The 15,467-nt window shown below is 44.6% G+C and overlaps 1 protein-coding gene across 1 annotated transcript; it reads left to right on the top strand.

The window, feature by feature from the left end:
* The first annotated feature begins 446 nt into the window (after positions 1 to 446).
* Positions 447 to 14,885, top strand: si:dkey-222b8.4 (uncharacterized protein KIAA0895). Its single transcript, XM_012879129.3, has 7 exons — positions 447 to 699; positions 3,880 to 4,556; positions 6,953 to 7,096; positions 8,808 to 8,940; positions 9,617 to 9,922; positions 10,008 to 10,105; positions 13,074 to 14,885. The coding sequence occupies exons 1-7, from the start codon at positions 675 to 677 to the stop codon at positions 13,230 to 13,232; spliced, it is 1,542 nt and encodes a 513-aa protein (XP_012734583.2). The 5' UTR covers positions 447 to 674; the 3' UTR covers positions 13,233 to 14,885.
* Positions 14,886 to 15,467: the final 582 nt, after the last annotated feature.

The raw sequence follows: 15,467 nt of genomic DNA, 5'->3' as shown, positions 1-15,467 counted from the left end.
TTTTTGTATAATTACAATCCCAAAAAAGATGAATAAGCTTTTCTTCATTTTTTTTTCTTCAAAAAGTACACATTGGGTCCAAATCCCATTTATATCTTTTTTTTTTTTTTATAAAAAATGCATTAACAGGATAAACATTATGAATAATGTTATAAGAAATTTCTCTTACTTTGTTGTATTTTTTAAGGAGCAACCAAGTCCACTTCCAATTTATATTTTCAAAAGTGTTGGACCAATAAAAAACACAAGCTGGTGAAAAAACAATATCTCGTAATAGAATATTGGTCAGCCCAATCATAGATATCCATAATAAAGGCCTTTATTATGGATATCTATGAGCCCAATGTTAGAAAATGAAAACTGTACAACAATGACGTCATTTCTCAGGACTACGTTTCCCATGGCAGTGAGACGCACAACGTGTGACGTTAAAGCTGTGACCATGGAAACCAGCCAGCCACTGCGGAGCTGTTCAGTGCGTTGGCTCCGGCTGACGGTCAGTTCTGCCCCCAGTGCTCTGCTCTGTGTCGGAGGAGGAAGAACAGGAACCGCTCGGAGGACACAGCTCCTTTCACAGCTCCTTTCACGCCCGCTTCCCTGCTTCCAGCGCCGCTTTGCTGCTTTTATTTCGCCGGCTCTCAACGTTCGTTTCCGAATAGCCTCGGTTAAAGAAGATGCTGGAGTCAATTAAAGTCACAGGTAATGTAATACGTGTTTGATAACTTCTAAGCCCAAATAAAATGGCCAATATTGCTAATAGCGGCAGGCTGAAGGCTGCTGCAGTCTGTCCAGAGCCTCTGGGATCAGGAGCTTTGGCTGCTGGGCGCTGGGACAGACAGAGGATCCTGATCTGCTGCTAATCGGCGGCTCAGATCCAGACACACCGTCCACACCCACTCCTCCTGGGCACAGCAACTCCGGGCTTCCAGTACATTTTGAACAGTTCTTTTTCCTGACATCATTCTACAATAAGATCAGATTTTAGATGCTCTTAAATGCACAAATTGGAACTTATTGTGGACTTTCTTTAATTCGCACAGCCTTAATACACCTGTAACCTGACTATCTGGCCAGGTTTAAAAGCCAGCAAAGGTTGGGGTTCAGCCCAGCTGATAATCTGTGGACTGTGCTCCCTGCGAAAATCCAATAGTTAGAAATAAACCAATTGAACCAAAAAGAAAACGGTCAGCTATCTAGCTGGTATCAGCCTGTTGCTGTTGGCTTTTAAAGCCTGGCCAGATTATGGGGTGAGATAACCGTCAATATAAACGTTTGCGTAGGTGTCTGAATTTGTAAATGTAAGTCAATAAACTTGAATAAATCTAAGATTTGTATTTGTTCCTGGTTGTCAACTCATACATATTTGTGTGACATCACATGTTTCATCTGTGAGAATACAAGTTATAGAGTTACAACTTTGCAACAATACAAGTACAAATCACAGAATTACGATTAAAAATCTAATTTACGAATCCCAAATTTAGGATTACAAATCGAGTTTACGAGTACAAATCCCAAATTTCTGAGTACAAGTCCCAAATTACAAATTTCCTGAGTACAAATCAAATTTAGGAGTAAAACTTACCAGTTGGTGGCGGTAACACACTTGAATGTTTTTCACCAACTGCCATTAAAGCAGACCCCTCATTACGTGCTGGAGCGCATCCTGCGCCTCTGCCATATTGGATGGGTCTCCTACTCAAGGCTGGCATAGCAGCCAACGGGAGTAAACGCAGAAGTAGCAACTTTACCCATATTTTCTGCAGCTTGTGGTTGCAATAGCCAGGGATAACTGCTGAAAGTAGATCACATGGGGCAGACCACCATTTTGGGCTGAGATTAGTCACGAAGTAGAGTTTTTCCTTGGTGAGAACTCTCAAGAAACTAAACAGATGAACCATAATTACATGTTTATTAATCTGTTATCGCCGTATTTCACAAAATAAGGCTGACTCACGTTGCCAAATTGAGTACCCTGGAGTTACAGAATACAAACACATGCAAGAAGCTGTGCAAAACAGTTCTTTTTCAAGAGTGAAGCTCCATCCCCAGTTGCAAGCAGGGTAGTGTAAGACACTGGAATGACTTGGAAATGTTAAAGAACACTTTTCCAGGCCATGAAAAGAACTGTGTATACATACGTGCATGCACAGTGCGCACAAGTATGAAGAAATTATTGTTGGTGTGTAGAGAAAGCTCAGGCTTGTACATGTGAGAGAGTGCAATACATTTTAATGAATAATCTAACTGGTTTCTTTATTAAAATATAAAAAGTATTAATCTATACATTTATAATTTGTAATACCACATGTCTCTTTTTTAAGAGCATAAAACAAAGCATCTCAGCATGAAAACACATATTTATTTACATATTTAATAATATGCCATTCCACGTCTGTCATTAAATAGCTTAAATATTTCAGTATGAAATCATATATTTCTACATGAATATGCCATGTCTGTCTGTTAAAGAGCTTACATTTATGAAATATGTTGTTTAAACAATGTATTTCAGCATTAAAACAGTGTCCTGTATCATAACCACATCCTTGCCATTTCTAACAATCCAAACCGTGTGAAAATCAGGTATAAATTCAGGGAGTTATGATTTATCTTAGTCGGTACATATAAATGCACTGGGGGGCGCATGAGACACCCATCCAAGATGGCGGCCGCTCTGAAACGTCAGCTCCGATAGGTAAGGCCAGTCCATGGGCATCTCTAGCCACATAATAATGTTTATGTATGGCACTTGCATTCTCACAGATGAAACATTGCCACATGTCATTACTGCCACCAACTGGTAGGGTGTGTAATAGCTTCACCAGGGGTTGTAGATTCATACTTGTAAATTTGTGATCGATAAGAGGATGAGAACTTCTTTCTATGACTCAGGAATAGGCAGGCAGAATAGATTTGATTTGTTTTCAACATTGGACTCAGAAACCCAACTTGAAAGGGCTTGTGGGCCACAAAAATATGACTTTATTTCAAATTAATAATGCAAAACATTCATAAAAGGGTTGTCATGTTCCTGGACTAGAATAAAAGTCTATTCCTCAGCAACAAGAACAGGTTTTTGGGTCATATCTTTTAAAAATGCTTGTTTATATAAGTAGAATGGAGCTTTGGGTGCACCCAGGTCTGCTTTTGAATAACAAATGCTGGATATTTGTTATCCTAATGAAGTTATACAGAATGCCTGAAGCATGAGCATTAAAATATCAGTAGTTTGTGTTGTAGTTAACATTTTCCATTTTAGGAAGAGTTCAGTTTTCAGTACAACGTTTTGCACTTAGGAAAATAAATTGTCCATGTGTGCTGTGGGGCAGTTTAACGCTCTTAAACTGTGGTCACAAGAATCAGTCCAGGTGACTCAAATGGCCCCGGGCTGCACGTTGGACACCTCGGTGTTAGGGGATGGTATTTGTTTAGGCGGCTGAGTGAACCACTGAAGCTTTAAATTATTTTGCTCGCTCCGGGCTGCGCAGCTGACTCCACTAGTTTGCTGTGTGTAGACCCAACGGGTCCCGCTCTCTCTCTGATTGGGTCCACATCTCTGAGCCCTTGGTCCTACACCGTCAGCCTCTGTGGGCACGATGGGAATCAGTTCCACTGGACGGTCAGGATACTGACTCATGATCCTGACTGAGCAGCAGCTGAAAGCGCCGCCGGTGCTGTTTATCTCGCTGTAGATCGTAAATCACGTTGTCAGTGCCTTGTTTTGCTTCAACTCCAGACTAGAACACAGCTAATTTGAGCTTTCCTTGATGAGAGGATTAGTCGGTCTAATTTGCACTGACTGCAGATCAGAGTGATGCTGAAGCGAACAGGAATCAGAATAATCAGCCTCCCCTCCTGGTCTCTCTCCTCTTTCAGAACAACTTCACTGGCCGGAGGTGGATTTCTCCAAAAAGTCCGTCTTCAGTGCTACTGACAGGGTGGTGAGTCCCAGCCAGGTGTGCCTCGAAAAGCTGTCCTCCACTGTCCTCCAGGGCCTCCTCGGCACCGGCTCCAACAGCTTCAACGTCCTTCTGCAAGCCGAGGAGGAGAAGAAGAAGAAGCAGAAGCAGTCCCTGTGCAAGAGGCCCAAGACGTCTGTGAGAAGAGGTTCCGCGTTTAGTAAAAGAAACCGTCTGAGCCTGGCTCGCAGAAAGACGCGCCTCCCAGACGGTGGCGACAAACCCGTGCCGACAAACTGTGTCCTGTCCGGCAGCAACTGCAGTCTCCTTAAGCCCAGCCGGAACCTCACCATAGTGGGCAGCAAGATGGGACTGAGCCCTCGCGCAGTCCCACAGCCCCTCAGGAAAACCTCCACCCAGAACGTGCCTCGCCCCGGGCCTCCATCCCTCCACAAAGCAGCAGTCTCACGGGAGGCCGACAGCGTCAAGAAGCTCTGCATCCTCACAGCCATCAAGCCGTCCAACGTCGAGAAAGAGAAGGACAAGTTCTTCAAGTCTGACTTCAACTACAATCCCCAGTTTGAGTACAGCAACCCCATTTCTGCAGCCATCCTGGCCCGCCACAACAATGCCTCCGATCACTTTCTGACCCAGGTAAGGCAGCGTCTCCTCAGCACGCCCAGCAGGGCTACAGCGACAGGAGCTACACCACATATGCATGGTCAGGGTTCTGACCATCATTCAGCTGGAGGGGGACCTCTGTCAAACAAAAGCTACGTATCAGAACATCATTAAGATGCTGAAAATATAAGGGTGTGGATGAACTGGGTCATTCTCCTGTCACAGCTGTCTTCTGTGGTTAATATAAAAAGTATTCATAGTTGAGTAAAAGTAGGGCTTTATTGTAAAGTTGAAGGAAAATTTTTTTTAGAAATAAAAATCTGAAAAACTTGTACCCAGCTCCTCTAGAACAATAGTTTGTAGAACAACCAGTTGCAGCTGCTGGTCTTTCTGCACAAAAACAGACCGAGCTCAGATGGGATGGAGAACGTCTGCTGACAGTATGCCCCCAGATTCTCAATTGAACTTAGGTCTGGACTTTGATTAGGCCCTTCTTACAGGTAATCTGCTTAGATCTAATGCAGTCCGTCTCTGGCTGTATATTTCGGCCTGTTTTGCTGCAGGAAGGTGAACCTCCACGCCGGTCTCTCTTCTGCAGCCTCTAACAGCTTTTCTTCCAGGGTTACCTGGATTTAGCTCCTTTACCTTGAAATCAACTCTGGCTTGCTTTTCTATCTGTTAAAAAGAACGAAAACACAAGATTTAAAAGTTCACAGCTCACCATATCAGTTCTTACACGTCTACCCGGAACAGGTGGATGTGCTCACGGTCACTCACGAGGGCCCTGAGTTCTGTAAGCACTTGGCTGCGTGGCATTTTAGATGGGAGTCTGAGAGTAAAGCCGGGCGTACAATGCACGAGTTTTTGCCCTTTTTGGGCCGATTCTTCAGTCATGCGAGAATTTTTTGGATTGGGCTGAGTTTCAGCCTGATCGTGCGTCCTGCTTCGTATACTGGTGGTAATGAGGGGCGATTAGCATCTCACGACCACCTCCTGATCAGAAATCAGACGGTCGGATGAAAATCAAACATGTTTGAAATTCAGTCGGCCCTCATGAGTGATCGTGAGCGCATCCTGTTGTTGAAGCAGAGCTACGAGTGTTAACGAGCCGATTTCCCCCAACCTCTCACACTGTACATGTGCAGACAAGGGAATTTTCTTCTTCTTCTCAGGCGAAAACATAGGAGTGGAGAGAAGCATGACGGAGGTACGTGTCACATGGAGTCAAACTACGGAGGAAGAACTCGTAGGCACTGCATATTTAAGCCTCATATTTAACAGTGAGCATCGACACTTCCATCTTTTTCTTCTTCTACTGCTTACATTTGGCTTACTAATAGACGAGTCCCACAAGCACCATCTCTCTACGGGGATGAGTCCGATGTGTGGTTTTTGGACGTACAGTGTGAGCAGTTAGATCACATCAGAGCGTCGGGCCTTACAGTCGAAGTACACAAATGGTGAGCTGTGAACTTTAAACCCTGTGGCTTCATCGTACAGTTTGAGCTGTATCTGAGTACAACGATGGAAAATATCGTACAGTGTATGCCCGGCTTGAAGGAGACTGAATGCAAACGCACGCCACACCTTTCAGAGCGCTGCACAGAATCTCTAAGGGCTGCACTGGGTCTCAGGGTGCGCTGTGGATGGACGGGGTGAGGAAACGTTGCTAGAGTCTACTGTGTCCACACCAGCGAGCAGCTAACATGGGTGGTACCGCTGCAGGTAATTAAGGTGCTTCTGACGTGGAACCTGCTGTAGCTCTATGGAAGGGGGGTGGGGGGGGGGGTTATGCTGCTGCAGGACTGTGGAGATCTGATGCCAAGCTGAAATCTGAAATCAAAGATGGCCAGAATCAGAACCAGCAGACGGAAATGAAGCCGCTGAATAATATTGTGGTGCCACGTCTTGCTTCTGGAGGAAAGTTGTTCACCTTCAAGTTGCCATGTTGGTTGAACACCCAGCTAGTCACCATATTGTCCCATGATCTGTGGACTAAGAACGCGTTCTGATAGGAGACAGAGTCCAGTCTCACCAGCTGCTCTCCCACTGAACACACAGAAGCACACCCTGGTCAGGAGTAGAGCACTGCAGGGAGGAGTTGTGTAATAAATGGAAAAAGCAATGTTCAAACTACTCATGCATGATGATGATCTGATACATTTAATGGTGATGCGGGGGGTGGGGTATGGGAATGTTATGGGATATCTTCATGCTCAATAAGCAATTTCACATGGAGACTGGCTTCCTTGGTTACTTGGTATAGTTTCTGTCCATTCACGCAGATTCAAAGTTCCAGGCCTGCGCAGGCCGATGCAGCTAGCAGACGCCTAGCCGCGTCATTATGAAGGCAACAGCCAAGCAGCATGTCGGCAGTTAAACCATCACTGAGCTAGTTCCTGATAAAAGGTGGATGTCCTCTCTTGCAGGCCGTGAATATCATGGAGCTTGCCTTGGAGAGATATGGCAGCTACGAGAAGTTTGAGCAGCTCACCGGCGGCAACCTCCTCACCAAGAGTCGCATCTGGAGCAGTGTGAAGAGATACATGGAGAAGGAAGGCTGCGTGGGCGAGGTAGGAGGAGAAGCCATCTGCTCATTCCTTTCATGCTGTTGCTAAGGCTCTATCCAGAACGCTTGGATTCAAACCGACCAGAATCTCTGACAGCAGGCGGGTTGGTGTTATATTGTTCCATGGCTGCGGCCTTGTTGGTTGAGAAGTGCTTTATTTTTAAATCACAGCACAAAGCAGATCATGTAACGGAAATGAGTCTGGGGAAAAGCAATGTTTTCCTAAGAGTGACCGCTTTACCTAAGTCATCCTTCAGTTTGCTTTGTGAGGCAGAATTTATGGACTCAAACAAACTCTTGTTACATCAGAATGTTAATAATCCTCCACTGAAAACTCTCCACAAACATCCATAGCCAGGGCTGGATGAAATAATCTGTTGGGTCCTGGGCAGGAGCCCCTTTTGCTGCCCCACCCTCCTACAAATGACTAGATTAATAGTTAGGTACACATCCACTTCAGTTTTTGAGGACATGAAATCTTTATCTTTTTGTTGAGTTAAAAATACTCAGTTTATGTGAGAACAGATCACAATACCCCCTCTATGTTAAGTTTCAGAGTTGCTTACACGAGGCCTCCTCCCCCGTTCAACTCACTGTGCCCAATACAGCCTGGTCCATACTCTGCGAGACGCGACACATTTCGCTTTGGCTCTGACTAGTCATACTTCACCAGAACCTCAGCTGCCGAACTCCTAGAAAGTCTCGCTCCCAGAACAGTCTGGCTGCTAGGGTTAGGCTCAATTTAACCACACCCACCCAACTCCTGACCAATCACACTACAGCTGCCAGACACCCTGCCAGGAGAAAAGTTATGTCCAGATGACGTGTCGGAAATTGGCAAAGCAGAACAAAAAGACACTAAACCTGCTTTGCCTGCTGCCGGTGGTGCTGATTGTCTTGCAGCCTCGCTTCTGTCAGCCGTCCCCAGGGCAGCTGTGGTTACAATGTAGCTCATCGCCATCAGGGTGTAAATGGGTAAATGTTTGTGGTGTGGTGCTCTTAGGGGTCCTCAAGACTTGATAAAGCGCTATACAAGTGCCGGCCATTTACCATTTGTTCTTGTTATTCCGATAGTTTGTTGACGCATGAAGCTCAGAGCCTGCGTCAAAGCAAGCGGCCATCAATGTGGGTCAGAGTTCTGTCTCACACCAGGCAGCTGGCTGCCGATTTTATATTGACCATTGCCTACAAGCAATCAAGATGTAATTATATATATAAAAATAGCTGTTAAGGCCCTTGATTTGTTCCCTCAGGTCAGCTATAACATGATTCTAAAACCCAAACTGAACTCTGATACGTAACAGAAGAGCGATGTGCTAGCCAGAATGAGGAAGAACAGTCAAAAGGGAAAAAAAACAAAAAACACCAGTGCAGCACAAAAATAGAATAGCAATCTCCTTTATTGTCACTCAGTGGGGAACTTCAGGTGTAGCAGCAGCAAAGTAACAGGCAAAAGGCAAGCAGCAGAGTAAGCGCCAGTAGAGTTAAAAATAAAAAGAATGCTGCTGTTATTAAAAATAGCATACTCAGATTCCCTTAGAAATACACCTGAGTAGGATTATTTTACAAAATGTACAAGATGTGCATGTTTACTTCACCCTAACCCTGAAACTACAGCAGACTATTTACATAAGATGGAACAAATCTGTCATTGAACAATACTGCGTATAATGCCTGTTACTTTTCTCCTGTATTGCTTCTGGTTCTGTTGATAGATAGTAGTCCAGGTGACCGATGACCTGCTGTCCAGAGCCTCCATGACGGTGGTGAACGGCAGACCCACGATGACCATCAACACCTCCAGCGCTCGGGAGCACTGGCTGGAGGGCATGCTGCGGCACGAGATCGGTGCGTGCGGTAGCTCCCAGTTCACATGGCTGGCTTTGGCTGCTTTGGATCATACCATGTTGCTTTCAGCTGAATAGAAAGTAAAACATGCAACAGTCCTTCTGGGCACGTCAGTCCAATAAAATAAACAAGGTTCCTTCTGGGAGTTAGTTATGCAGCTCCTTCCAGAAGAATTCACACCCCTTAAACCTTTGTACGTTACATCCCCACAGTCTGAGGATATTATGTGACAGACTGAAACAAAGTAGTGCATGGAAAGTGACATGATACATGGTTTTTAGAACTTCTTAGAAATAACAACCTGAAAGATGTGGAGTGCATTTATGTTCAGCACTCTTCGCTCTGGCACCCCTTATTAAACTGTGAGCTGACCAGCCGTCTTCAGAGTCACATAATTATTAAGCAGAGTTTTTCTCTGTATAACCAGAGCTGTTCTCAGAGGTTTATTAGGGAACCCAGCAGACGGTTGAGGGGCAAAGTTGTGCATCACCCTGAACGCACCACCCCAGCTATGAGACATGGTGGCGGCAGTGTCCTTCTGCGGGGATGGGTTTCCTTTAGCAGAGACCGGGAAGCTGTCAGAGTTGATGGGAAGGTGGATGATGGCAGTAATAAAGTCAACTTTAACTCTAGCTGAACTACAGCCATGTGAAACCTTCTCACCTCTGTCTCTCAGGCACTCATTACTTCCGAGGGATCAACAACTGCCAGCAGCCTTGGAGCAGCAGCGCGGGAAGGAAGAAGCTCAACCTGAAGCCTCTGAACCCAACAGAGGAGGGCCTCGCCAGCATCCACAGCGTTCTGTTCAGGAAGGACCCCACTCTGTGGCGCGCCGCGCTGCTCTACTATACCGTCTATCAGGCCAGGCAAATGTCCTTCTCTCAGCTCTTCCACAACCTGGGCCGCTTTGTCCAGGACCCAAACACACGCTGGGACTATTGCGTCCGAGCCAAAAGAGGCCAGAGCGACACAGCCCAGCCAGGTATCACTAACAGCAGCCGGGCTAGCATCTCAGTATTGTGCTTTGGACATACTTGACTGATCTTTTCTGATCTCTAATCCTAAAGGATGCTTCAGTAAAGACCAGGTTTATCTGGAGGGCATACTGAAAATTCTGAGGTATAGAGACAAGATTGACTTCCCTGCTCTGATGGCTCTCGGAAAGGTGAGGAATCTGAGATTTCTGAGGTTGTTTGGTTTCTCCAATATAAAGATCAGAACACCTCTCTGCTCATCTTAGGTTTGGGGGTTTAGTCCTTAGGATGGACCAGCCTCTGTCTGCGGGTCCTGTTGGGTTTGACATGTACTGGGATCTTGTGTTTAGAGAAGATCCTCCTGAGTTTTTCAGAGACTCTAGCAACATATGGGATGACAATGTTTTTGCGCTTGTTCTTCTCCCTGTTCTGTTCTGCGACGTGTCTTTTGGATTTACTTGCTGATTTGACAAAAGCCCAGTTAGGGTAGCTGCAGGTTTGGAGAGCATCTTTGACATGTTTCTGTTCCTTGTTCTTCCCTTCTGTCCTTGTGGGGACATGTTCAGCTTGATGGTGTAAAGTTCTGATGACAGAAAGTTTGTGTTCCAGTGCGTGGTGAGAATCAAAAAGAAGATATTGGTCTGTGTGATTAGGTTTCCTGTAGACTTCAATACTGAGGCTTCTATCTCTTTCCATGTTCACCAAACAGTCCAGGAAAGGTAGCTTGTTGTCGTTGGCATCCTCTCTGGTAAACTTGATGTTGTCCACTAAGTCGATGTGTCGGATGAAAGCTTCTGCTTCTTTTGCCTGGATTTTGACCCAAGTGTCGTCCACGTATCTGAATGGTGGCTTGGTGGTATTCCTCTGAAAGAGTCCAAGGCTCTCTTTTCCATTTCTTCCATGTAAAAATTGGCCACAATCAGTTACACTGGAGATCCTTCTGTCTGTAAAAGTGATCACTGACCTTACAGGTGGTTGTTGAAAAACAAAGGTCCAGTAGGGTATAGATCTGTTCCAGAGTAAAATTAGTCCTGTTGTTCAGGTTATCATCTTGTTGAAGATGTTTCCTGACTGTTTCTACTGCCTCTGATGTGGGTATGCAAGTGAAAAGTTAAGAGACTTCAAAAGATACAAGAGTTTCTCTTGGCGCCATCTTTAAATGTTTGACTTTGTTAGCAAAATCTGCGGAGTTTTCTATGTGATGTGATGTGTGTCCTACCAGAGGGGCTAAGATACCAGCGAGATGTTTAGCCATGTTGTAAGTCACCGAATTAATGCTGCTGACAATAGGTCTGAGTGGTGTTCCTTCCTTGTCGATTGTGGGAAGTCCGTATAAGCATGGAATGTGTTCTCCTGGATATAATCTGTAATAAGATGAATGGTAAGCTGGTAAGGTGGTGACCTGGATGACCAGCATGATTTATTATCAATACTAAGGACCATTTCTAGCCTGAAGGACAATAAGAGAACATTGGATTAATCTGCTGCCTGGCTGTGTAATAACTTCCCCAGTGCAATTTGTCTAAACCTTCCCAGGAGGTCTCTCTTTCAGTAGTCAGACTATTTTGACTAGATCTTGTTTCTGTGGGACTCCACAGTTATTGCTTATCCACTGACATGTTTGCAGCCTGATCTCCTCCTGCAGGAAAGCTACATTTAGTTTGGACTCCATGTTCTACAGGGTTTTTGTTTGTCCAACAGTGGAGCTAAGGTTGGCCTTCAATAAGGAACAAAGCGTTATGGATGCTAGTCGTGGCGAAGGAGCTGTACGGCCAGCTGCTGAGTTCCTGAAGACTTGGGGAGGGCAGCAGAGCACGGCACAGAGCTGATAACCACAAGACCATTGTTTGTCATTAGCTGGACTCGGCCCACTGGTTCCACTGAAAGGAACTCTTGAGGCGCCACTTTGTGGGAACAGTTTGGTGTGGAGGAACCAGTGTTTGACCTCATATATAGCCATAGTCAATAAATGAGAATATAATCAAAAAGTCCATTTGTTTCAGTAACCCAATCAGCTAAGTTAAACACATTAGATAGATCAATTACTCACAGACTAATGCTTTGAAGCCCTTGTTTCTGTGACATGTAATGAAAACGCATTTAGGATTAGAATATTACATCAAACCAATAAAGAATACATTTTTAATACAGAAATCTGGACATAATAAAAACTATGTTTAATACTTTCTTAAAACTTGTTGTTATATTCAAATGGTGCTTTTAGTCCTTGAAATGGGCCTCATTGAAACCCATATTCTAATGTATTGAATATGACTGTGTTCTTCTGGAACAATGGTCAGAACATCCCATAAACACTCCTAAACCCTGTGGAAGGCGGCTTCAGAAGGGTTGAAGCTGTTAGAGCTGCAGAGGGTGGATCGACATCAACCATGTGGAGTAATGATGGGATGTCATCAAAGTGTGTGTGAAAGCAGAAGAGCAAATACTTTAGAAACATGTGGAATGACAGTTTAAAAAACAAATTGCTGGTATAAAACATGTTGAAGTCTGCGCCCCAAACTAAAGCTTAGAGACTGTTTAACTTCCTTTCCCTGTCCATCTCTGCCACCCTATCCTTTAGGAAGTGCTTTAAGCTAATAGAACCTGAAAGGATGTGTTTCCTGTCCTGCTATGGGTGGCGCTGTCCTCAGCTCCACCAGGCTGCAGGGAGAATGTGGTTCTGTATATTGAAGCAACAGATCTGCTCATGGCTGTTCTAAAAAGCTTAGAGCTTTGGGAACTCTGCACTGTTGCCAAGATTCCAGTTGGTTCCCTCTTATTTCTCCCTCGGTTCGTCAGCAGCAAACTGCAGCGATCCTTTGTGACATGCAGTCACATTAAATGAAGTGTCTGCGAGCCGAGCATGGTTGCATATAAGACTCATAAAAAGGGAAAACGCTTACATAACCCCCCATCCACCCACCCCCTGATGAAGGAGCATGCCACCTTCTTCTGCTTCAAAGGAGTGAATGCAGTAACCATGAAACAATACCTACTCTACATGTAATGTTAGAATGGAGGTTTGAAAGTTGTCTGTTTTTTTTCACGAGGAAGCTGGAATAGTTGTCTGGAGTTGTGGTAAATATATTTGTCCGATCAACAGCAGTGCTGCCAGTCTAAAGGTGCTATCCTGTTTTTTTGTTTTCTGCTGGCTTTCAGGTGTCATTTGAAGATGTGGATCGTCTGAAACCGCTCGGTCAGATGGAGAATGTCCGCATCCCGCACTTCATGCAGGACCAGGCCAGATATGCTGAGCAGCTGACAAAGATTATGGCGGTCAATCAGCTGACCGATGAAGAGCTGAAGAGGCTCATCTGAGCTCCGTCCTCCTCTTCCTCCTCCACAGCCCCCAATAAAACCTGCTGTGCCCGGCTCCTGCCTGCACGCATCTCATCACTAATGCAGACCTTGTGCATGCGAGCAAAGCTGGGACCTGGGCAGTGTGCCGCACTTTGGGATCCTAAGACTCACTTCAGGCTCTCAAGGTTCAGCCTTAGCCTGCTCATTGTTCCAAAGATAAACAGTCCCTTTAAAGGAAAAGAACGCTGCTGTGTTATATTTAAGTTTGATGTTATCGCTGTACTTTTTCTGCCATTACAGATGGATTGCAGTATCAATACATAAAGAGTATTTTCTCCAACCTGTGTTAAGTTTCGTGCCAAGTTTTCTTCTTCAGTGTATTAAATGCTGCCGTGTAGAAGTTGGACACTCAAGCTTCCTGTTGGTCGGATGTTTCAAAGCATCACTATTTAAAGCAGATCTATTTAATAAATAAGCCAAATCTGGTTCTCATTAATTTATAATCAAGTTCAGAGCAGGAATAGAGCCATGCAGATGTGTTTCCAGGTTAGTTTAGTGCGTAACCAGTACAGCTGATTTCCTGCAGAGACTATACAGGAATGGACCATGTTTGCCGAAATAATTCAACCTTTGTGAAAAATAAAAGCACCCCCCCCCCCCCACCTCCAATTCCACACTTCAGGAAAGGCTTCTCATGTTCAACGCTTTCAGAAGTCTAAAAGTCATTTAGTAGCAACATACACATCAAATAATGCACTGATCTTTGTTTTCACACATCTGCTTTGTGGCATGTAGGTCCATCATGATGGTGACTCCTCTGATCCCCAGCAGTGTGGAACCAGGCCTCTTGGCTTATTGTTTTTGTTGATCCAGGAAACTGTCAGCTGCAATATTCTTAGCAGCAACTTGTCATCCATCTGATGGGAAGAGGACCAGTCCCACCAGGACCACCCCAAGTGTCTCCTTATATTGTGATCATCACCACTGACTCTTTCTCTGGTCAACACTATTAACACAAATCTTTGAGCAGTCAGTCCAACCGAATGGCCACTGGCAACTATACAGATGATCTCCTGCAATATACAAGCCCAAACTATATAAGGTAACCATTAGTTCAGATTGAAAAGAACATATCAGTGCATGCTCCGGATCCCTTCAAAATCAGGTCAGTTTTCTGACTTATATATCCATGGAAAATAGTGTGTCCCTCCTCTTATCTAAGTGTACTTATCCTGAGTTTGAGATCTGTCTGTTTAGCAAATACAAATACCTTCTTGCACCTCTTTGTGTTGTTGTCTCTGTTAGAAAGCAAACTGTTTTTGCAGGAGAGAAGGATGAGAAAATGAAGTGATGTTTGATACCACCGCCTCACACCAGCACAGAGAGTTCGCTGGTCACAGCAGGGAATTTGAAAGTAAAAGTCATTTTAGAAACTGTTCAAGATAAGTGAAAAGTCCCGATGACCACAGTGGACTCACCTCTAAGCACTCTCTGACCTGTAGTCTACCTTTATACCGCTAGCTGTAGGAGCTATAGGTGTTGTTTTGATCTAAGCAAACTCATTAAAACAAAGTTTTTCTGAAAGAAAACACTTTCAATGTTTATGACAATGTTATTTTTTGAATGTGTTCGTGAAACAATCCCTCAATAAAGAACTGTTATACAACGATAGGTTTGGCTATTGTTTTTGTCGGACTTCAACTAAACCAAGTTTTAGTGACTCAAAAGTTCCTAAGGGTGTTGTTTATTAAATTCTGCTACAGGCAACCTTCTTGAATTACACACAAAAAGCCAGAGACCCCACATTTATTACAGTACATGGGGCCCTTAGGCTTTTTGGTTGCTTTCCTCTGTTTCCCTTGCTTGTCGATGCCTTCTTCAGAAGACTGGGATTGGTCATCAGTTTCTTGGGAGGGCTTTGGTCCTTGGAGCTCCACTACGGTTCTGGAGACAGACCCTTTTGTGAGAAGATCTTCGCGTGGTGCTGCTCATTTGGGGGTGGAGGACTTGGTCTCTAGAGCTCCTTGCATACTTTGGACTCATCAGCAACCTCTCTCCGGTCTGGGTTTTTGTGAGGTTCAGGCCTGTAAACTGGGTATTAGTGCTGACTATAGTCGGATCAATGTTGTCGAGATGCCTCATCTCTTGGTTAAACAAACCTGTATTAGGTCACACTTCTTCAGACTCCTCCGCCTCTGTCAGACTCTAGGGGCTTCGTCTCTCTTCTTCTCATTGTTTGTTTTAAACTGAGCG

This window comes from Fundulus heteroclitus, chromosome 13, assembly GCF_011125445.2.
Source record: "Fundulus heteroclitus isolate FHET01 chromosome 13, MU-UCD_Fhet_4.1, whole genome shotgun sequence".
NCBI classification, from domain to species: domain Eukaryota; kingdom Metazoa; phylum Chordata; class Actinopteri; order Cyprinodontiformes; family Fundulidae; genus Fundulus; species Fundulus heteroclitus.
Note: the sequence above shows the minus strand (reverse complement) of the source record. Positions and strands in the feature narration are given on the sequence as shown.